Source organism: Phoca vitulina, unplaced genomic scaffold, assembly GCF_004348235.1.
Source record: "Phoca vitulina isolate PV1807 unplaced genomic scaffold, GSC_HSeal_1.0 scaffold5, whole genome shotgun sequence".
Taxonomy (NCBI): Eukaryota; Metazoa; Chordata; class Mammalia; order Carnivora; family Phocidae; genus Phoca; species Phoca vitulina.
The window spans coordinates 65,309,811-65,334,493 of record NW_022589708.1 but is presented as its reverse complement, the minus strand read 5'-3'; the positions used below and the strand labels follow the sequence as shown (position 1 = coordinate 65,334,493).

At 36.7% G+C, this 24,683-nt stretch overlaps 1 protein-coding gene across 2 annotated transcripts in view; it reads right to left on the bottom strand.

Moving 5' to 3' along the window:
* Nucleotides 1-24,683, bottom strand: part of SOHLH2 (spermatogenesis and oogenesis specific basic helix-loop-helix 2) — a 51,748-nt gene that overhangs the window by 5,199 nt on the left and 21,866 nt on the right. The window contains exons 6-9 of one of the 2 annotated variants that reach the window (XM_032403181.1): nt 23,519-23,629; nt 3,200-3,347; nt 2,953-3,044; nt 1,943-2,064 (exon numbers count right to left, since the gene is read on the bottom strand). In XM_032403181.1, the coding sequence (XP_032259072.1) occupies nt 1,943-2,064; nt 2,953-3,044; nt 3,200-3,347; nt 23,519-23,629 (473 nt within the window). Of the gene's footprint in view, nt 1-1,942; nt 2,065-2,952; nt 3,045-3,199; nt 3,348-23,508; nt 23,630-24,683 lie in introns of those variants that run through there. The other variant, XM_032403182.1, reaches the window with a different exon arrangement.

The following is a 24,683-nucleotide window of genomic DNA, read 5'->3' as shown; positions in this document are numbered from 1 at the left end:
GAAGACAGGCCATAAGAACATATCCAAATAAAGAATATTAGAAGGAAATAAGTGCTATGAAAAAAATACAGTAGAGAAAGTGGATAAGAAGTCCCATGCATTATGTGATGCTAGAAAGGAGTATGCAGTTTTAATTGAGGGGTTGAGACTCCTGAGAAGGTGACATTTAAGCAATTTAAGCAAAGATGTGAAGGAGGTAAAAGGTTAATATGTTAAATGCTCAGTACATAGTTAGTGCTCAATTAATTTGAGTACTTCCCTTTCCTTTAGATTCTATTCATGTAATAAAGCCACCAATGTGCTTCTCATCTATCAGTAAGATGAGATTTCTACTGGACAGTCACATACAAAAGAATGAAGCTGGATGCCTATCTTATACCATACACAAAAATTAATTCAAAATAGATTAAAGACTTAAACATAAAACCTGAAACCATAGAACTCCTAGAAGGAGGGTGTCCTGGGTGTCCTGGAGATGATTTTTTGGATTTGACACAAAAGCAAAGGCAACAAAAGCAAAAATAAACATCTGGGACTATAATATCAAACCAAAAGGCTTCTCCACAGCAAAGGAAACCATCAACCAAATGAAAAGGAAACCTATGGGGTGGGAGAAAATATTTTCAAGTCACATATCTGATAAGGGGTTAATATCCAAAATATATAAGAACTCCTATAAGTCAATAGCAAAGAAACAAACTGATTTAAACATGGACAGAGGATCTAAATAGGAATTTTTCCAAAGAAGACATACAAATGGCCAATGGGTGGTACATGAAAAGATGCCCAACATCATTAATCATCAGGGAAATGTAAATCAAAAACCACAAGATATTACCTCACACCCATCAGAATGGCTATTACCAAAAAGACAAGAAATAATAAGTGTTGGTGAGGATATGTACTTGTGCCCTGTTGGTGGGAATGTAAATTGATGTACCCACTATGGAAAACAGTATGGAGGTTCCTCAAAAAAATTAAAATAGTGCTACTATATGATCCAGCAATCCTATCTCTGGGTATTTATCCAAAAAAAAAAAATGAAAATACTAACTCAAAAAGATATAGACACCTCTATGTTCATTGCAGGATTATTGACAAGAGCCAAGAACAACCTGAGTATCCACTGATGGATAAATGGATAAAGAAAATGTGATTGGTATAGATATATAAATACATACACACACACATACGCACACAGAAATATTATTCAGCCATAAAAAAAGAATGAAATCTTTCCATTTATGACAATATAGATGGACTTTGAGGGCATTATGCTTTGTGAAATAAGTCAGACAAAGAAAGACAAATACTGTATGATCTCATTTATATACAGAATCTCAAAACACAAACATATAAAAATTGAGCTCATAGGTACAGAGAACAGATTAGTGGTTTCCAGGGGTGGGGATTGGTGGGGGGATGAAATGGGTGAAACCAGTCAAAAGGTATAAAACTTCCAGTTACAAAACAGAAAAGTCACGGTGATATACAGCATGGTGATTATAATTAATAATACTATACTGCATATTTGAAAGTTGTTAAGAGACTAGATCTTAAAAGTTCTCATCAAAAGAAAAAAATATTTTAATCTTGTTGACAGATACTAAGCAGACTTATTGTGGTGATCATTTCACAATGTGTACACATAACAAATCATGTTGTACACCTGAAGCTAATATAACGTTATATGTCAGTTATTCCTCAATAAAAAGAAAATGAGCTTTCTGGAAACGATGGTCAATTTTAAGCCCAATTTCTGAGATAACACCATATGAACATCTGTGGCCATCTTTTGTACTTCGAGCAGGTAATACCAAAAGTACTCTAGCTACACTCTTTTCCCTGGCTACAGCAATGAATGCATGGGAGTGCAAGGGTGTCCTGGACACCACGCAAGCCAAGCCTACCACAACCACACAGGGTATCAGGTGCAGCTCACCTGTCACGGCTTCATCCAAGGAGCCCCCTGAGGCAGGAACAGAGTACACATTCAAGCACTTATTAGCCAGGAATCTGATCCCTCTCACAGGTGAGTAAGTGCTTGTCAACACACCATTTTCCCTTAAAAGGGCAGAAAAAAAAACAAAAAACACCTTACACAATTCTCAAGGAAGACTACATGAACACTGCTGAGTTCAACTGTTCTATCATTCAAGTTCTAAATAACACAGATGGAGCCTACACTATGGGTAATTTAGGCCTAAGAACAAATGGTTGAACAGGATTCATGATGATAGTTTAGAATGTAGAGGAATGATTTGCTTTATAGTTTTTCTTTGTTTATATATTCTAATAAATTTAAATAAGAAAGCATTCATTTGGCATGTCACATTTTGTACTAGCAAATTCTTTAAAAACTCCCAACTGAAATAGGGCTGGACTGCTCCAGGGCCCATGACCTCCTGTGACAGAGGAATGCTAGAATGCATCCTGCCTCTGTCCGTCTGCCAGTCACGACCATCACTACCGATAAAGCCTTATTTTAAGATCTTCAGAATTAACAAGAGAAGAAATAAGAGTGAGTCAAATGATGAAAGGACATGGGCCTGAGAATATTACATATTTTATCACTGTGACTAAATGACACACATTGGCAATGGGAAAAGTTCACTGATTTTTTGCGGGGGGAGACAGAGTGCAGGCACGTGGGGGGCGGTGGGGGGCAGAGGAAGAGCAGAGGGAGAGAGAGAATCTTAAGCAGGGTCCATGCCCTGCATGGAGCCCCACAATGGGCTTGATCTCACAACCCTAAGATCATAACCTGAGCCGAAATCAAGAGTTGGATGCTTAACCGACTGTGCCACCCAGGTGGCCCTAAGTTCACTGATTCTTAATAAATACTTGAGTTTTCACAATGGGTGGGTTCAGTGCCTGTCTACAATACTTCTAGTGTTAGCATCAGAGGAAACTAACAAGCCAGCTTCCAATTCACAAGAGCCCTCATCATACCTTTGTGCCATGATCGTGGCTGGAAGGGATAGCTGGATGGACATCTGCTGTTTCTTACAAAACCTCCTATTGCTCTGAAGTACTTCTGTAATCTGAGAGAGAGAGAGAGGGAGAGAGAGAGATCTATTTAGAAATAGATATTTTTTCATATACACAAACACACATACATTTCCAATTATAAAAAATAAAACTGTGGCTTTAAAGCACTATGTATGAGGATAAAATTCAAGGGCTTGAAGTCAAATACCTGGCCCATAATGGCTGGAGGGATTTTCTCCCGGATGTACTTCACATAATCAACTGTTGCCTCGAGAATCGAAGCCGAGTCATTCTTTCTTCCCTTTATATATGGCAACAGAGTACGCAGTTGCTCACAGCAATACTTGATTCGTTCTCTGAGCAGAGAATTGTAATAAATCAGGAATAATTAGTCTCACTTTCTTCCTTGTACACAAGGACAAACAATCCTTCCTCCTGGGTTTGTTTGCAGAGGAACTGCCTCCCTCTCCATCTAGTCTCTGTTTCACAGGAAGGCCGTGTCCCCCTTAGCCAGCACCCTCCGCAGCCCCTGGAACCACAGCTTCCTGGGGCGTCTGCTCACACTGCTGTCAAGTACAATGTCTGTGCTGAGGGTAGCCCCAGGTCACTAGCCCCAGGCCCCCTGCAGTGTGCAGAATGACCCTGCCTAGGGAACCTCCCTCAGAGAAGGGAATGGCATGCTACACACACGTGCTTCTGCGATTCACACTAGAAGCCTAGCGGATGAAGACAGTCAGGAGATACTCATGTCACTATGACCTGGACCACATTTCCAAAATCAGATCAATTAGCATCATGTGCTTTACATGTCATTCTGTGTTCTGAGCCAAAGAAAAATCAGAAAGCTGCTTTCTTCTCATGAGGTAGGTATGAATGGAACAAATAACCAATATGCAAATGAGAACATCATTCAGGCTAGTATCAGCCTGATAACCTAAGTCTTTCGTAATTCTGAAGGGAACTGCATTGGAAATATAAATCTAAGCCTTTGATCTAAGCCTTTGGTACCTTCATTTATGCATGTGTTCATTTAACCAACATTATTAAACACCTGTTTTGGGCTGAATAGCACCTTGACATATATAAGGTCAAATGGTGGCTCTGTCAATTACCAGCAGGAATCCTTGGCAAGTCACCAAACCTTTCTGAACCTCAAAATGGCAAAAAAAAAAAAAAAAAAAAAATCCATTAAAAAATCCAATTTGGGGTACCTGGGTAGCTCAGTCAGTTAAGCATCCAACTCTTTGATTTCAACTGGGGTCATGGTCTCAGGGTTGTGGGACTGACTCTGCAACAGGCTCCATGCTCCGCAGGGAGTCTGCTAGGCGTCCCTCTCTCTCTCTCCCTCCTACTTCTCCCATTTGTATGCACATGCGCGCGCTCTCTCTCTCTCCAAAAAAAATAAATCTTAAAATTCAATTTGATATATAGCCTGTGAATAACTCAAATATTCTAGGTCAGTGGTGTTTTAATTGGACTTTGAGCAGCTCTAAGGGTTCTATAGAGGTGTCTCAGGGACTATTCTAGAAAAAATGTCAACAATTTGACGATGTGTATGAAGGGCTTTGAAACTTTTCATACCCTTTGACATGGTACTTGCACTTAAAAGGACCTAAAACACAGAACAAACTTTTTGCAAAATGATATCCATTACAGCAGTATATCAGCAAGATATAAAAAACAACCTAAACACACAAAACAGATGGATACTTAAGTAAGCTATAGTATACTAACTCAGTAGAAAATCCTCTGGCAGTGGAAAAGAAAAGCTATAAATCTTATTAGGGGAAAAAAAGGATATTTTATAGGATACAAGTATAAAATACAAGGCAGTATATAGAATATGATCATAGACATCAAAGTAAAAATAAAGCATAGAAAAAGAAAGTGAAACCATCAAGTAATAGTTATTTCTGGATGGTTGGGTTATGGAAAATACTATTTCTTCCTTTTATTTTTTTATATTTCCCAAATATTTGTGCTGGGTACAAGTCACTTTTATACTAAAAAATCATATTATTTTTTTTCCAACATTCATTAGGAAAATGTTCAAACACACAAAAAGAATGAAAGAATTTAGGATCTTAATTCTTAAAAGTTGAAAGAAGTAAGATTTGTGCAGAGAAAATGTATATACCGCACCTACCTAGAATCTACAATGAACATTCACTGTCCTTGCTTTGTCATATATGAATCATCCCACTGGCCATACATCAATCCATTGTATTATACTGAAGCATTTCAAAGTAAGTTGTAAACTTAAGGCACTAAACTCTTAAACATATCATTAGCTAGAATTATTTTCAAATAAAAGTTACATAAAATACACAAATCTTAAGGGTACCATTCTATGAGTTTTGACAAAGGCACAAAACTATGTAACAAAAACCCTAATTAACATTATTACAACTCCAGAAAGTTCTTTATGTTCTTCCCAATCTTTGAAAAGGGTCAAAAACATTTCTGATATTTTCCATCCCACATTTGTTTTGCTTGTCTTTGACCTTCATATAAATAAAAACTTACAGCATATGCCATTTTATGTAAGATTTCTTTCACTAAGCATGATATTTTTGAAATTTGCCCATGTGGCTGTTTATTATCAGTAGTTTGTTTCTTTTTATTGAGTAACAGTATTCTATAGTATAAATATGCCACAGCTTATTTATCCATTCTCTTACTGATGAATACTTCGGCTGTTTCCAGTTTTTGGTCATTATGGATAAAACTGCTAAATCATTCCGTACATCTTTTTGTGAATGCATGTTTTTATTTCTTTGGGAACATATCTAGGAATAGAATTAATGGGTTAATTTTATAAATTTATAATAAACTGGTAGAACTTTTCCCCAAATAGTACCATTATACATTCCCACCATCAGTGTATGAGGGTTCCTGTTGTTCCAAATCCTTGACAACATTTAATATTGTCAGTAGTTCTAATTTTAGCATTTTGGCCTTTCTGAGGAATACATGGTAGTACCTTGTGCTTTAATTTGCATTTCCATGACAAAAAATTATGTTGAGCACTTTTTTTGGTGCTTATTGGGCACTTGCATATCTTCCTTTGTGAAGTGTCTGTTCAAGTATTTTATCTCCATTTTAACTGGATTGTAGGTCTTTTTGGTATTGAGCTTTAGGAGTTCTGTATTATCTGTAATACCAGAATTTTGTCAGCATACTTATTTAGTAAATATTTTCTCCCAGTATATGGTTTGCCTATTTATTTTCTTAGTGGTGTGTTTTGATAGCAAAAGTTTTAAATTTTGATGAGTCTAATTCATTTACTCTTCTTTTACGGTTATTGATTTCTGTGTCTAAGGAACGGCTGCCTACCCTCAGCTTGTGAAGACATTTTCCTACACTTTTTTCTAGAACTGTTCTGTCCAATACAGTCCATTAGACTGGTCTATATAGACATATATAGCCATTAGTCTATATAAATATAAACTAGTTAAAATTAAATAAAATTTAAAATTAACTTCCCGTTACAATAGACATATTTCAAATACTCAACAACTACATATGACTAGCAGCTACCTTATTGGACAATGGATGCAGATATAGGGCATTTCTAACATTGCAGAAAGTTCTATTAAACAGTGCTATTTTAGAAGCTTTATAGTTTTAGCTTTATAGTATAGATCGGTCTATGCTCCATCTTGAACTAACTTTTATATGGTATGAGTAAGGGGTCAAGGTTCATTGTTTTTCCATTTGGATATCCAGATATTCCAACACCATTTATAGAAAAGACTTTTATTTCCCAATAAGTTTGCTCTGGTGATTTACTGAAAATCAAATGAACACAAATGTGTGGATCCTTTGATCTACTGGTCATTATGATAGTAACATACTGATTACTGTAGCTGTATTTTAAGTCTTGAAGTCAAATAGTTTCTTCCATTTTTGTTGTACTTTTTCAAGATTACTTTATTCTAAGTCCTTTTATATTCTAGGTCTTTTTCATTTTTTAATCAGATTATCAATTTTTACCAAAAAACTCCCTACTGGAATTATGGTTTATATTCAAATAAAGTTATGTTTCAATTTGATGAGAACTAACATCTTAACAATAACGATTCTTGGGGTGCCTGGGTGGCTCAGTTGTTAGGCATCTGCCTTCTGCTGGGGTCTTGATTCTGGGATCCTGGGATCGAGCCCCGCATTTGGCTCCCTGCTGGGCGGGGAGCCTGCTTCTCCCTCTCCCACTCCCCCTGCTTGTGTTCCCTCTCTCACGGTCTCTCTCTCTCTCTGTCAGATAAATAAATAAATAAAATAATGATTCTTTTGATTTGTAGTTATGGTATAATGCATGATTTAGGTTTTCCTTAGTTTCTCGCAGCAATATTTTGAGTGATCAATGTATAGATCCTATGTGTCTTTTTTTAAAATATATTCATTTGAGAGAGACAGAGAGAGCGAGCATGAGCAGGGGTAGGGGCAGAGGGAGAGGGAGAAGCAGACTCCACACTGAGCAGGGAGCCCGATATGGGACACGATCCCAGGACACTGGGATCATGACCTGAGCAGAAGACAGACACTTAACTGACTGAGCCACCCAGGTGCCTGATCCTATGTGTCATTTGCATGTTTTTTCCTAAGTATTATAAGGCTTTTTTACTCTGTTGTAAATGTAATTATTTTTAATTTTAATTTTTTTTTAAATATTTTATTTATTTATTTGAGAGAGAAAGAGAGAGAATGCAAGCGGGGAGAAGAACAGAAGGGGAAGGAGGGGGAAAGAATCTCAAGCAGACTTCCTGCTGAATGGGGAGCCCAATGCAGGGCTTGATCTCATGACCCGGAGATCACAACCTGAGTCAAAGCCAAGAGTCAGACACTTAACCAACTGAGCCACCCAGGTACCCCTAATTTTCATTTTCTAATTGCTGCTTATATATAAAAATACAATTAATTTTTGTACATTGATCTTATATCCTGCAACCTTGCTATATTAATCTTTTGGTTCTAGAGGTTGTTTTGTAGGTGTCTTAGGACTTTATACACAAACAATCATGCCATCTATAAATAAGAAAGTTTTGTTTCTTCCCTTCTAATCTGTAGGTTATTTCTTTTTCTTACCTAATTGCAATGGCTAGGACAGTTTAGTCAATAACGAATAGAAGTGGTAGGAATGGACACTCTTACTTTTTCCAGATCTTTCTAAAGAACATGGTCAAATTTTCATCATTAAGTACAATACTAGCTACAGGTTTTCATAGATGCCCTTTAACAGATTGAGGAGCTTCTCTTCCATGTCTGATTTGCTGGAAGTTTTTTTTAATTTTGAAAGAGTATTGAATGTAGTCAAATAATTTTTCAGAATCTGTTAATCATATGGTTTTTCTCCTTTATTCTATTTAATGTGAATTACATTGATGTTTTGAATGTTACACCAGCTTTGCTTTTCTAGGATATAACCTGTATGGTCATGATGTATTTACATCTTCATATATTACTTGATTTGATTTGCTAAAATAATGTTAGACATTTTTATGTCCCTGTTCATGAAGGATATATTGGTCTGTAATTTTCTATTTTTTAATAATGTCTTTATTAGGTTTAGGGTTATGCTGGCTTCATGAAATGGGTTAGGAAGTATTCCTTCCTCTTCCATTTTCTGTAAGAATTTAAGGTTAGTATTCTTTAAATATTTGACAGAATCCATCAGTAAAACCATCTGATCTTAATGTTTTCTCTTTGGTAAGCTTTTTAATAATAAGTTCAATTTCTTTACTATATAGGACTATTCAGATTTTCTGCTTCATCTGATATCAGTGTTGGTAAATTGTATTTTTCAAAAAAATGTGTCCATTTTGTCTAAATTGCTGAGCTTACTGGCATAAAATTCTTCAAAATATATCCTTTTTATATTTAAATATTTATAGGATATATAGTGATAATTCCTCTTTTATTCAAGATATTGGTAAAATGCTTTCAGTCTCTCTCCTCGCCTGCCTGCTTTCCCCACTTTCTATTTATTTTGGATTTAATTTACTTTACTTTTTCTAGCTCCTTAAAATGGACTCTTAGGTCATTGATTTTTAGACCTTTTGCCTTTTCTAATATAAGCATTTAAAGCCATAGTGTTTTCCACAAGCTTTGTTTTAGCTGCATCTCCCACATTTTGTAATATGCTTTTCTCACCATCATTCAGCTTGCAATATTTTCTAATTTTTCTTGTGATACTTTTCTTTTACCCATGGATTATTTAGAAGTATGTTTTTGAGCTTTCAAATATTTGAGGTTTTCCTTTATATCTAATTCTTACTGATTTTTAATTTAACTTCATTGTCAGGGAACATACTCCTGAATTCAACTCTTTTAAATGTAACAAAACATATTATATCCCCCAGCATACAATTTATCTAATTTATCTACCATGTGCCTTTGAAAAGAATGTGTATTCTTCTGTGGTTGCTGTATATAACGTTCTATAAATATGTACTAGATCAAGGTGGTTAAAAGTGTTCACATCTTCTATATCTTACTAATTTTTGGTGTCTAGCTGTTGTATAAATTGCTGAGAGAGGGATGTAAAATCTCCAACAATGCTTACTGATATTTGTATCTTTAATTCTGTGAACTATTGTTTCAATTACCTAGTCACATACTATTTGTGACTGTTATAGCATTCTGATAAGTCGATTCTTTCATCATTATGAAAACCTGCCCTTTACTTCAAGTGATACTGCTTGTCTTGAAGTCTACTTTATTTGGTATTAATGTAAACAGTCTGGTCTTCTTATACATATGTTTCACCGTATATATTTTTCTATTTATTTAGCTTACTGTGTCTTTATATTTATGGTGGACAACAGATAGATGGATCTTGGTTTTTTTGTTTGTTTTTATCCATTCTGACAATCTGCGCTATAAGTTGAATATAGGTGGATAACGGACTACTGTTCTATGACTTTTTTTCCTGTAGTTTCTTTGGCTTTTTTGTTCTTCTGTTCTTCCTTTCTTGTCTTCCTTTTGAATAATTTTTAAAATTCAATTTTAATTTGTTTATTGGTTTCAAAGCTATGCCTTCTGCATATCTCTTTGTTGGTCTAGGGTTGTTCTGGGGATTACAATGTATAACTTTGCACAGTCTATTTAGTGTTAAAATTTTACGACATCACATGAAATACATAAATGCTGCAATCATGTAAGTACCTTTGCCCCACTCATCCTTCATGCTATAGCTGTCATATGTACTACATCTATATATACAGCTGATCTCTGAACAGCATGGGTTTGAGCTACATGGGTCCATTTATACACAGATTTTTTTCAATAAATACAGTATAGTACCTTAAATGTATTTTACCTTTCTTATGATTTTATTAATTTTATTAATAACGTTTTCTTTTATTTAGCTTACTTTATTGTGAGAATATAGTATATCGTATATATATATATACACTATATACACATATAATATAAACTATGTGTTAGTCAACTGTTTATGTTATTGGTAAGGCTTCTGGTCACCAGCAGGCTATTAGTAACTAACTTTTGGGGGGAGTCAAAAGTTATACACAAATTTTTTACTGCATGGGTATCAGTGCCCCTAACCCTTGTGTTGTTTAAGAGTCAACTGTATTACCAGCTCCACAATATAATGCTATAATTTTCACTTATAACAGTCTGAAGCATTTTATATAAATATAGAGGGAAAATGTCTGTTTTCTAATATTTATTCACATATTTATCATTTCTGATTCTATTCAGCCCTTCCTAAAGATCCAAGTTTCCATTTGTTGTCATTTCCATTTAGCCTAAAGAATATCCTTTAGCTCTCTTACCCTGCAGGTCTGCTGGTGTCAAAATCTCTGAGTTATCTTTTACGTGGAAGTAACTTATTTCATTATTTACTGTTAGGAAATAATACCTGATGGAAATATGATTTACACAAAGAAGTGGTGGGTATCAGACATAATAACTATGGTAGCATACATAAAAGGCTAATTTATTTCTATTTTATTAATATCCTAAAAACCAAAAGTAGGTCTCTGACAGATCTGGAGCACTTATGTCTGCTGCTGAGGTTTCTACTACAGATGCAAGAACAAAGTGTTCTCATACCTTCTACCTGTCTGATTGTGGCAGCCAAGACTGAATGGGAGAATACAGGGGGAAAAAAAAACACGGGAATACGGAAAAAACACAAAGAATTTTTGCAACTCAGAAATAACCTTGTAAACAGTGAAGATACTGTTTTACTTAAAAAAAAATCTAAAATTTGAGCTAAAAGAAAAAACAATAGTTACAGATTAAAATGACTGAAAATTATTTACCACTTCTTCAATAAAAGTGTAGGGTCTATTTCCCCTCCCCTTGAATCTCTGCTGGCCTGTGCCTGCATTAATCAAAAGATATCCAGAGAAATAACTACAACAGTTCTAGGACTAGCATTTAAGAAGACATAGCTTCAACACTGGTCCCATTAAATCCTGAGCCATCAGGGAAGACTTTGGCTAGCTTGCTGGAGAGACCATGTGGAGAGGTGGGGGACTACAGGAAAAGAGAGCAACTGATCTGAGCACAATGCTTCAACCACCCCCCACCTGGGGACTATCCGTGTGGATGAAGCTGGCTGGGCACTCTAGACAGGCCATTTACCATGGCGGTAACCACAGTAAACACCATGTGGAGAAGAATCACAGAATCAAGGTCTACTAAAATTGATAATCCATAAAATTGTAAGATATGATGAATAGGCTGTTATTTTAAGCTACCAAGTTTTAGGGCAATTTGTTACATAGCAAAAGATAACTGGAAGAATAGCTTGCAATTTAAAGCTAAAATAATAAAATGTGGGGCTGATAACATATGTAAAAATAAAATGTGTGACAACAATAACAAAAATAGAAGGTAAGTGGAAATATACTACTGTATATTAAGTGTCATAATGTCAAATCAAGGTAGACTATGTTAAGTTAAGGATGCATATTATAACCCTAGAGCAACCACTAAAAATAATAATTTTAGCTCAAAAGCCAACAGAGGAGATAAAAAGGAAGGCAAAACACATTTGATTAATCCAAAAGAAGTCAGGCAATGAGGGGAAAAAAGGAAAAGAAAACAGATAGAACTAGTGAAAACAAATAGAAAAATCATGGGCCTAAAATCAAACTTAACAGTAATTATATTATATGTAAATCAAATAAACATTCCAATTGAACAGCAGAAATTGTCAGAATGGACAAATTAAAAAGGAAAATAAGACTCAGCTACATGCTGTTTACAAGAGATACTCTTTAAATATAAAGACATATTTAGGTTACAAAAAAACATGCTTTCATAAGAAAGCTATACAAATATCAAAGTGGATTTTTAAGATGAAGTATTAGCATAGATAATTAGAGCTTATCATTTCCTAATGATAAATAGTCAATTCATTAAGAAGACAGGCAACTGGGGCACCTGGGTGGCTCAGTAGGTTAAGCTTCTGACTTTAGCTCAGGTCAAGATCTCAGGGTCTTGGGATTTGAGCCCTGCATCTGGCTCCATGCTCAGTGGGGAGTCTTCTCCCGCTTCCTCTCTGTTTTGCCCCTCCCCCCAACTTATGCTCCCTCTCTTTCTCTCTTTCAAATAAATAAAATCTTAAAAAAAAAAAAAGAAGACAGGCAACTAACAACAATTTCAAAACACATGAAGCAAAAACTGACAGGAATGAAGTAAAAATAAAGCAATCTACAGTCATCACTGAAGATTTTAACTCTCAAAAAAATCAATGAGGATACAGAATATATATGAAAAACACTACTAATTCTACCTTATTAATATTTAGAACACTATAACCCCAAACAGCAGAATACACATTTGCTTCAAGTGCACATGGAATACTCATTAAGGGTGACCATACTTTGGGCCATAAAACAACGCTCAGAAAATATCAAAGGATAGAAACCTGACAGAACATATTCTCAGATGATAATGTAATTAAATTATAAATCAATACCTGGAAACTCTCCAAGCATTTGGAAATTAAGTTACACACTTCTAAATAATCAGTGGTCAAAGAAAAAATTACAAGGGATATGAGAAAAATATTTTGAACTAAAGGATAGTGAAAATCTAATATGTCAAAATTTATGAGATGCTGCTAAAGCACTGATAAGAAAAAAACTTTTATAAATGGAAATTTATAGTTTTAAACATTTTTATTAGAAAAGAAAAGATGGGCACGTAGGTGGCTTAATCGGTTAAATAAATTTAATTCTAGATGTTATAAAAATTTTGGATATATGAATAAAAAAATTGCTTACAAAAAATTTACCATACACATTCTTTTATATATGTTCTGTGAACTTCCTTTTTTTTTTTTCAGTCGGTTAAGCGACTGACTCTTGATTTTGGCTCAAGTCATGATCTCAGGGTTTTGGGATTGAGCACTGTTTTAGGCTCTGTGCTCAGCAGGGTGTCTGCCTGAGGATTCTCTCTCTCCCTTTTCCCTCTGCCTTTCCCCCCTCTTTCTCTAAAATAAATAAATATTTAAAAAGAAAGAAGAAAAGGTTAAAATCAATGGTTTAAGTTTCTACCTAAGAAAATAGAAAAAAGAGCGAAGTATAGAAAAAAAAGGAAATGACAGAGTGGAATCAAATATAAAAGGGGCAAATATTACAGAAAATCAATGAATAAAAATTTGGTTCACTGAAAAAATTAGTAAAACTGATAAACACCTTGTCAGACTGATCAAGAAAAAAAAGGAAGAAAACACAAATTTTCAATGCCAGAAATGAAAGGAATATCATCAGAGATCCGCAGACATTAAAAGGATTATAAGAGAGTATTATGAACAAAAAGTCATTCAATAAATTTAATACCTGAGGTTAAACGGACTAATTCCTTGAAAGACGTAAATTAAACCAACTTAGAGGAAAAACAGAAAATCTAGTCCTATAATCATTAAAGAAATTGAATTTTTAATTAGAACTTCCCACAGAGAAAATTCCAAGCCTAGATAACTTTACTGTTGAATTCTATAAAACACATTTATCTTACACAACTCTTTCAGAAAACAGAAGAGGAAAGAAAGAAGACTTTCTATTTCATCTTATCAGCATTTCCCTGATACCAAAATCCAATAAAGGTGTAAGAAAATTAGAGACCAATAACCTTCATGAACACAGATACAAAAATTGTTAATGAAATATCAGCAAACCAAATTAGCAATAAGTAAGAGAATACGTCAAGAAGAGTATAGCATTTTAAAATAATCAATGTAACCAGTACGTTAACAGGAAAAAAGAGAACATCTATAATCATCTTAATAAGTACCGAAAACACACTGACAAAATTTTACATCCATTCATGATGAAAACTTGAAGTAGGAATAGAAGAAAACTTTCTTAAGCTGATAAGAGGTACGTATAAAAACAGCCTACATCATAAGCAATGGTAAACGACTTAACACTTTCCCTGTGAGATTGTAAACAAGGCAAGGATGCTACTTTCATCACTTCTAATAAAAAAACAACAACAACTGGTGAACCTAGCCAGGGTATTAAGGCAAGAAATAGAAATAAAAGCCACAAAGACTGGAAAAAAGATGTCTTTATTCAAAGATGACATAATTGTGTATGTGAGAAATCCACAAAAAAAAAAAATGACTAGAAGTGATGAATAGATAAAGCTAGGTCATGGGATAGTAGGTCAACATACAAAATAAATTTAATTCTAGATGCTAGTTATGAAAATTTTGGATATGTGAATAAAAAAATTGCTTACAACAAAAAATTTTAAAACCTGACAAAACATTCAGAAATAAATATAATAAACTACAAAACACTGTTGAAATAAAGGCCTTTAAAAAATGGAGAGATGGACTGCCAGAATCATTACTGTTCAACATCAATTTTCCCCCGAAATGATCTACTGATTCAACACAATCCTAATCAGTATCTTTTTTTTTTTTTTTAAAGATTTTATTTATTTATTTGACAGAGAGAGAGATAGCGAGAGCAGGAACACAAGCAGGGGGAGTGGGAGAGGGAGAAGCAGGCTTCCTGCCGAGCAGGGAGCCCGATGTGGGACTCGATCCCAGGACCCTGGGATCATGACACCTGAGCCGAAGGCAGACGCTTAACGACTGAGCCACCCAGGCGCCCCCAATCCTAACCAGTATCTTAGCAGGATTTTTTAAAGGAAGAAATTGACAAGCTTATTTTAAAATTTACATGAAAATTCAAAGGACCTTTAATATCCAAAGCAACTTGAAAATGAAGAACAAAATTGGAGGACTTTATCTGATTTTGAGAATAGTAAAGCTACATTAATCACTACATGTAATACTGGAGGAGAAGAAGATAGATAAGCAGATCAGTGGAACAGGGAATCTAGAAATACACAGATAATTATATGGTAATTGATTTTTATGAAAGTACCAAAGCAATTCACTAAAGAATGGAAAGTTTGGGTGCCTGGGTGGCTCAGTTGGTTGGGCGACTGCCTTCGGCTCAGGTCATGATCCTGGAGTCCCAGGATCAAGTCCTGCATTGGGCTCCCTGCTCAGCAGGGAGTCTGCTTCTCCCTCTGACTCTCCCCCCTCTCATGTGCTCTCTCTCTCATTCTCTCTCTCAAATAAATAAATAAAATCTTTAAAAAAAAAAAAAGAATGGAAAGGTTTTTCAACAAAATTTTTTAAATCTCCATCTGAAAAAAAAAATCTCAACACTTCATCCCATGAATAAAAATTAATTTAAGATAAATAATCATAAAAGCTAAAACTATAAAACATCTTGTAGACAACATAGGGACATGTAATTGCAACTTGGTGGTAAGCAATGATGGCTAATACAGGATAAAGTATGATACATATTTTTAAATATTGATAAATTGGACTTCATCAAAGTTTTTTAAAAGCTGCTTGCTGTTCATCAGAAGATACAACAGTTCACAAAAATGAATAGTTATCCCCAGGCTAGAAGAAAATATTTCAAGACATAAATTTGACAAAGGATTTGAATCCAGAATATTAAAGAGCTCCTACAGGGGCACCTGGGTGGCTCAGATGGTTAAGCATCTGCCTTCGGCTGAGGTCATGATCCCAGGGTCCTGGGATGGAGCCCCACATCCCGCTCATGGCTCAGTAGAGAGCCTGCTTCTCCCTCTGCCTCTCCCCCTGTTCATGCACTCTCTCTCTCTGTATCTCTGTGTCTCAAATGAATAAATTAAAAAATAAAATAAATCTTTAAAAAAATAAATTAAAAAAAATAAAGAGCTCCTACAACTCAATAACAAAAACACAAGTAAGCAAAAGGTTTTTTTAAGGGGCAAAAGATTTGAACAGACTTTATAAAAAAAGATACACAAATGGCCAAAAGCACATGAAAAGCTGCTCAATCTCATTAATCATCAGGAAAATACAAATTTAGAATCACAGTTAGATCACACTGCACAACCAAAAGAATGACTAAAATGGAAAAGACTAACAATACCAAATGTTGATGAGGATAGGGAGCAACTAGTACTCTCATATATTGCTGGTGGGAGTGCAAAATGGTGCTACTATTTTAGATTTCCGCTTGGAAGTCTCCTAAAAAAGAGAAACACACACCAGTCCGTGGTACACAACTCTATTTCTGAGAGAAATGGAAATCTAAGTTCACAAAACATATATAAAAGAATGTTCACAGTAGCTTTCTTCTTTTTTTTTTTTTTTTTAAATAAGCTCAGGACCCTGAGATCAAGAGTCGCATGCTCTACTGACTGAGCCAGCCAGGCTCCCCCATAGTAGCTTTATTCTTAATAGATAAAACCCAGAAAATGAATAACCAAAGTGTGGTATATTTACACAATGGAATATTCCTCAACCGTAAAAAGGAACAAACCACTAAAATACACAACGTTAATGAATCTTAAAATGTTTGCTGGGTGAAAGAAGCCAGACCTAAGTGTACATATTGATGATTCCATTTATATAAAAAGTTCTAGAATAAGCAAAACAAATCTATAGTGATAGAAATCAGAATAGTAGCTGCCTCCAGGGGATGGGAGAGGACAAACCAGGAAAGAGCATGAGGTAATTAAAAATGCAGGTTTTAGGGGCACCCAGGTGGCTCAGTCCTTAAGCGTCTGCCTTCGGCTTGGGTCATGATCCCAGGTTCCTGAGATCAAGCCCCACCTCGGGCTCCCTGCTCCGCGGGAGGCCTGCTTCTCCCTCTCCCACTCCCCCTACTTGTGTCCCCTCTCTCACTGTGTCTCTCTCTGTCAACTAATAAAAAAACCTTAAAAAAAAAAATGCAGCTGTTGAATCTCAGATCTGTACCTCTGAAACAAATAATGCAATATATGTTAAGAAAGAAAAAAAGAAGAAGAAGAATGTAGCAGGAGGGGAAGAATGAAGGGGGGGAAATCGGAGGGGGAGAAGAACCATGAGAGACAATGGACTCTGAAAAACAAACTGAGGGTTCTAGAGGGGAGGGGGGTGGGAGGATGGGTTAGCCTGGTGATGGGTATTGAGGAGGGCACGTTCTGCATGGAGCACTGGGTGTTATGCACAAACAATGAATCATGGAACACTATATATAAAACTAATGATGTAATGTATGGGGATTAACATAACAATAAAAAAAATTTTTTTTAAAATGCAGGTTTTATTATTATTCCGGTATGGGGAGGCCAACGGATCAGGAGATAGCTGCCATTAAAATGACAGCTTGTTACTCACAGTTCCTAAGAGGAGGGGGCCACTTCACACCACACAGGGCCACATGGGAAAGCACCAGGGGCAGTTAGGAGGCAGGAGTCAGAAGAAAACAAGGGCAAGAGCCTTTATTGTGGTTTCTGAGAGAAGAAACAGGCAGGGTAGGTAGCAGGCTTAGGACTGGCTAGGTTGAATAATTTCAGCAGGCTCTGGGATGTAGGGGCTGTCCCAAGTTGTGTGGCAGCACCTCACCCTGAGGTGATAAGGGCAGGGCAATATTGGCCTGGAGCATAAGAGCCGGATAGAGGGGGTGGGTGTGGGATGGTCTCTGGATGGGTCAGTTTGCACATACGCAAGGCATGCTCACTGGCAAGTCATTTACGATCTCCAAAAACTAGTTACCTGTGGGATGGGCAGTCTCCCCATGGCCAGTAAGTTCCCCAATGTCAAAACATCAGAATAAAAAGACATGCTTACTACACAAGGGAACATTCTAATATAACGGAAAGGTTGTGGTTTAGATGGGTGTATCCATTTGTCTGCCCCGTGACCAACCCCGGTGTTTCCCTATGTAGCCCTGAATGGTGTGGTAATACTTCCTCCTCTCGGGAACAGTGGGTAACAAACCATCTTTTTAAAATTCATCAAACCATACACTTAAACACATGCAACTTACCTCTCAAAGACACTAATTTAATCTTCTGATATTAAGCGTAACTCTTTATCCTAAGTTCTCGAATATTCCTGAGACTATAGAGTGTATTAGCAAGCATTATGGATCTAACTTTGTTCATTGCTTCTCAAATCTTTCTGATTCTCACATCAAGATTAGGAACTTGAGGTTAGGACAGGGCAGGAAAATACGAGACCTATATTCTTAAGTGATAGTGGAGCAAACAGATTAAGTAAAGTTTTATCCTCTGAGTGAGACACAACTCAAAGTGACCTTTTGTGAGCAGAATTTCTTTAAAGTCTTATGTATTAACTAAAAATATGTATATATCAACACATGGTCTGAGAGAAGATATTTGCAATATAGATATTTGGCAAAAGGCTAGTAAATCCAGAATATATAATGAATTTCTAAAAATCAATAAAAAAAACACAGAAAAACCCAGTAGAAAGATAGACAAAAAAATGTACACTTCACCAAAGAGATTAAAAAACATACACTGAAGATTTCATTGTATGTTAACTTCATTGTATCTCCTTGTGTGTTAATTATACCACGATTTTTTTTTTTAACTAAAAGAAAACAGAAGAATAAAGAGGAAACGTTTAGTGAAACTTTGAAGGATGTTATTGTTGGCTCAAAGAAGTAGGATAACAAGGCTCCAGAGACTCCATGTAGTCTTGTCCTTTTCTTTTTCCTTTGTGTATGGAACAGCAATAGACAACGACAAGTCAAAGGGCATGTTTTGTCTTTGTTACCGATCACAGCAGCCAGTAGCCAGCTTGGTTATGATCCAATCCAAATAAGTCAGGAAAAGAACCAATCTGGTTTCATTCTCCCCCAGTTAAGAGTGATTCTGAGAGGCTGTAAGGGATCTGAGGCCAAAGATCTCAGTCCACACTAAGTCCTTGGGTCTCTCCTCTGCACAAATGTGTCTCAAGCAAACAAGAACTCACAGAGGGAAGACTTTTGGCCAGATCAGACTTGAGATCCTCTGAGAACTAACTCCCTGTTATACTTTCCTTGAATTTCCAAGACTTGCTCAGTCCTGGAAAAGCCTTCATTTGTTTTTTTTGTTGTTGTTGTTTTTTAAAGATTTTGTTTATTTATTTGACAGAGAGAGATACACAGCGAGAGAGAGAACACAAGCAGGGGGAGTGGGAGAGGGAGAAGCAGGCTTCCCACAGAGCAGGGAGCCCGATGTGGGGCTCGATCCCAGGACCCTGGGATCCTGACCTGAGCCGAAGGCAGACGCTGAACAACTGAGCCACCCAGGCGCCACCGAAAAGCCTTCATTTGTGAGAGACTATGGCAAAGCTCGCTTTCACGTCTTTCCAAGTGAGTAGACATCCCCAAAATGATTAAACCACCATCATTTCAGATTCATGGATGCACAAACAAAACGATGGCATGGCGTCACTCTGAAAAGTATACCTTAACAAGATGAAAACATATTTAATGTATTTAAAACACATATGACAAAAGGGATTTCATCAAGAATATCAGAATGAGGTAGCCAATTTTTATTAATCTGTTCTGATAAAGAAAACAGAATTGTTAGACTTGTACAAACTGAGGGTTGCTGGAGTGGTGGGGGGTGGGAGGGATGGGGTGGCTGGGTGATAGACATTGGGGAGGGTATGTGCTATGGCAAGCGCTGTGAATTGTGTAAGACTGTTGAATCACAGACCTGTACCTCTGAAACAAATAATACATTATATGTTAAAAAAAAAGAAGAAGAAGAAGAAGAAGATAGCAGGAGGGGAAGAATGAAGGGGGGGAAATCGGAGGGGGAGATGAACCATGAGAGACTATGGACTCTGAGAAACAAACTGAGGGTTCTAGAGGGGAGGGGTGGGGGGATGGGTTAGCCTGGTGATGGGTATTAAAGAGGGCACGTTTCCTGCATGGAGCACTGGGTGTTATACGCAAACAATGAATCATGGAACACTACATCAAAAACTAATGATGTAATGTATGGTGATTAACATAACATAAAAAAAAAAAAAAAACTTCCCAAATGCAAATACTCAAATCCATCAGCCGGGACCATTATCTCCTCAACATTAGTCAACATCATGTTACCCTATGCTGCGAAAAAAACCAAAGGGAGCAAGACAAGACAAAAGCGTGTGTAAAGCAGCTGATTGGGAGGAGAAGGAGGAAGGGAAACAGACTAAGATTCACAAGCATCATCATAAGGGTTAAGAGGAGGAAAAGGCAAAAAAATAATTAGGGATGGATTCTTTACTTTCTGGTATCTCTCAAGCAAATCTCTAAAGGGGAAGATGGGGCACCCTGGTTACAGCTTTTCTTTTTGGGAAACAAAGATTTCTAGTTCTTTAAATAGTGCCACAGGGGTACACACCCTCCAAAGCATCTTTTTAGTCTGGTAGATGAGTGGTTCTCACATTTTAGTTTTCATCAACCATTAAAATGAAGAAAATACAAACAACACGGAAGTTTGGAGGACCAATAAAGGACTTCCAACATTAGATCTCAACATGAAGAATAAGAGAGGTAGCATCTCCCAATATCCTTTCATTGCAACCATTTAGAAATATAATTTTAACACCAAATAAAATATGGAAAATAAAATCTTAGAATATAAATTGCATAATATATAGCTTTAAAAATACTCATTGCACTGTATTTTTCTCAGTCAGTGCAGATCAGTGAAATCTATGGGCTAGCACTAGCCAGCAGACACTACCTAAGCCTTCATTCAGCCAAAGCAGCCAAACATGTGAGTGAAGGTCTTTTGGACCAAACTAGCCCATCCACCAGCCCATCTTACCAAGCCCAAAACCCACCTCTCCATTGATCTTCAGCAGATAATGGAGGCCATTTGGCAGAAATTACTCAACTTCTTCCTCCTTTCTGGCTCCCATGAAAAGATTCATCTTTATCCACATTTAGCTATAGCTCCTTCTCTCCATTTTCAGTAGAAGAGGTGTTCTCCCACCTGGTTCTAGATTCCATAAGCTTCTATCTTCTTAGGAATACCAAGTCCATCACCAACCCCCCTCTCCAGTTGTAGGGGATTAATATTATTTGACATTCCTCCCACTGAGAGGTGGGGTTCTATGTACCCTTCCTTTAGATCGGGATAGCTCTGTGACTGCTGTGACCACAAGCATATGGCAGAAATAGCACCGAGCCAGTTTCTGGTCCCAGGCCTTAAGACAGCAACAGCTTCCTCTCCCTGTCTCTTGGAACAGTGGAGCCTGACCACCCTGAGACTACCATGCTGGAGAAGCTTCAATTGACAGCCCCAGCTGAGCTTAGCCTTCCAGCCATCCCTACAAAGGCTCCAGACATAATGTCTTGGACTGTCCTGACTAGACCATCCACTAGATGAATACTACGAAGTGACCCCAGTTGATGTCATGTAGGCAAAAGAATTGCCCACTGAGTCCTGCTCAAATTGTTAATCCATAAAACCATGTATCAAGCCAACAAATTTTGGTTTCATTTTTTATGCCACAGATACACCATTTTTTACAATACAGATAATCAGAACATGAGTATCTTCAAAATCTCTATCTCTCTTCCAGCTATTTTCTTTTGGAATATAAATATAAATATAAACATATTCAAGTCTGGCCCAATCTTATCAAAATTTCTCATTTTGCTCTAGATCCCCTTTTACAGATCACACACCCTAATTTTCTCTTTCCTTTCATTTATGCTCCCACCTTTCATTTTCCATCTTTCCACAATGATGCTTCTTCCCTAACCATGCCCATGAAATTATTTTTGCCAAGACCAATGATGTTTAGGTTTTGCCAAATACAAATAGTTAATTATTAGTTCTCCCCTTACTTGCTCTCTGCCATGTGATACTCTTGAACACTCATTCCTTTAGGAAACTCTTCTCCCTGGTCTCTTCAATTCCAATCCCTCTTGGCTTCCTGATCTTTCTTTTCCCCGATTTCTTCACTGCTGCCCATACCTTACATAGATTTTTCCCAAGGTTCTCTTTTTTCCATTTATCTCTTCTCTACATGCTTTGCAAAGTCATCGTATCTATCCCTACATCCACTGCTTTAAGTAGACGCTGTATCCTGAGAGTTCTAAGTCCGTATTTCTAGCCTAGATCTTTCTCTAGAACCTCAGGGCCAACTCCTGACTGGACAGCTTCATGTAAATCTGGAGGTGTTCATACCCAACAAACTGCCAGCCTGCCATTCTACTGGACTTCCCAGTTGGTGGAAGCAACATCTACTTCCAAGTTACACTCGACGACTCCTGCATCCATACTTACACTGAATCTACCCACTTAGTATATCTGGAATCGGTTTATTCTTCCTTATCCCATTTCTAAAACCACAGCTAGGCTTCATCACTTCTTTTGACAGATTCCACAGGCTTCCAGATTCAACTCACTCTCTAACATCCTGCTAGAGTGTTCACTCTAAGTGCAAATCTTATCATGTCACTCCTTTGCAAAAATCCTTCGGAGCCTCCCCAACAGTTTCAAATTCAAATTCCTTAACAGGATGTGCACAGCCCTTACCTACTACTTCTCATCTCCTGCCCCTTCCCACTTGTGCCATTATAGCCAAATACATGGACACAGCTGCAGGTTCATAAATTCACTGAACTTTCTTATACTGCCAGTCTCTGTACCTGCTATTCCTGCCACATGAAACATCCTCCCCTGACTTTTAAACCAAATTAATAGTCACTTTGCATTCAAATCTCAATTTAGCATCATTTCCTCAAGAAAGCCTTCCTGCTCCCTCATTCTATCTTAGGTAACTTTCCCAGTGTGCTTACTATGTGCTCCTCTCTATAACGACAGTTATGAAAACATGATTCTCTATGTAATAGCCTATTTAGAAGTCTGTTTGAGCACTAGACTAAGATCTTGAAGGCAAGGATTTTTTTTTTTTCTTTTTTTAAAGAGAGAGAGAGAACACATGAGAGGGGATAGGGTCAGAGGGCGAAGCAGACTCCCTGCCGAGCAGGGAGCCCGATGCGGGACTCGATCCAGGGACTCCAGGATCATGACCTGAGCTGAAGGCAGTCGCTTAACCAACTGAGCCACCCAGGGGCCCCAGGAATGAATGAGCGAGCGGCATGTATTTAGTTGCCAGATTTACTAGTTTCACAGAGACTTTTAACAGTACTAAACAATTATGAAATTCATGAAAGTAATTTTTTCCATGAAAGGAATAATACTAAAAATGGACTATACCGTAATTCACCTTCTCAGCTTTTCCTTGCTTGAATGAAGAAGAGAAATCTTTTTGCTTTTCTCAAAATCTGGCAACGGAGCCTTTAATTCAAACCCAGTATCATTTCTTAGAGATTCAGAGCTAGAAACAAGAGAAAATCATGTTATAGATTTAAGAGGAAAATTGTCAGGCAATATTAAACAATAAGCACCAATATTCTAATCAAAGGTGCTTCTCTAAGTCCCTTGCTTCATGCAAAGGTGCAGAAAATACCAAAGCACTTCACCTTACATATTTGGTGCAGAATATTTTATTTCAGAGACTCTAAAGAATTTATGATCAATATCATCATAAATCCAATGACTAATCAAAATTCTAAAATATACAGATAAAGAGTAACAGAGGATTAAAGAGTAAGCAGGATTAAAATATTCTGACCTCATTGATTATGCCTACCCCAAATTATATGACTGTCTTGAAAGGTGTATTACAGGAAGACAACACAAAGGATTAAAGGGCCACAGTACACTATTTCAACTTGATCAGCAGAGATCAGACTACTTCCATTTAGATATCTTCTGATTCTACCATTTTTCTAAAACTTCTCCAAGCATTTTGATTAATTTTTTTAAATATTTCCCTAAGAAACTTATAAACTAATACTATCTCCTTTATCCCAAGGGACATAACTTGATTTGAAAATGTACTTTTATTTGTAATGGTAGAATTCTGAGGAAAAACAAAGATTTAAGAAGGGTTCAAAAAGAAGTTACAAGACCTGTACCTCTGAAACAAATAATATATGTTAAAAAAAAAAAAAAAAAAGAAGATAGTAGGAAGGGAAAAATGAAGGGGGGGAAATCGGAGGGGGAGACGAACCATGAGAGACTATGGACTCTGAGAAACAAAGGGGAGGGGGTGGGGGGGAGGGGGTGGGGGGATGGGTTAGCCTGGTAATGGGTATTAAAGAGGGCACGTACTGAATGGAGCCCTGGGTGTTATACGCAAACAATGAATCATGGAACACTACATCAAAAGCTAATTATGTAATATATGGTGATTAACATAACATAATAAAATAAAATAAAAAAAAGAAGTTACAAGTAATACAAGAAAATCACAAAGCCTTCCAAAACCCTTCCCAACCTCATTTCCCGGATAAGATATAATACAATAAATTTCTTTCAGGTTAAAA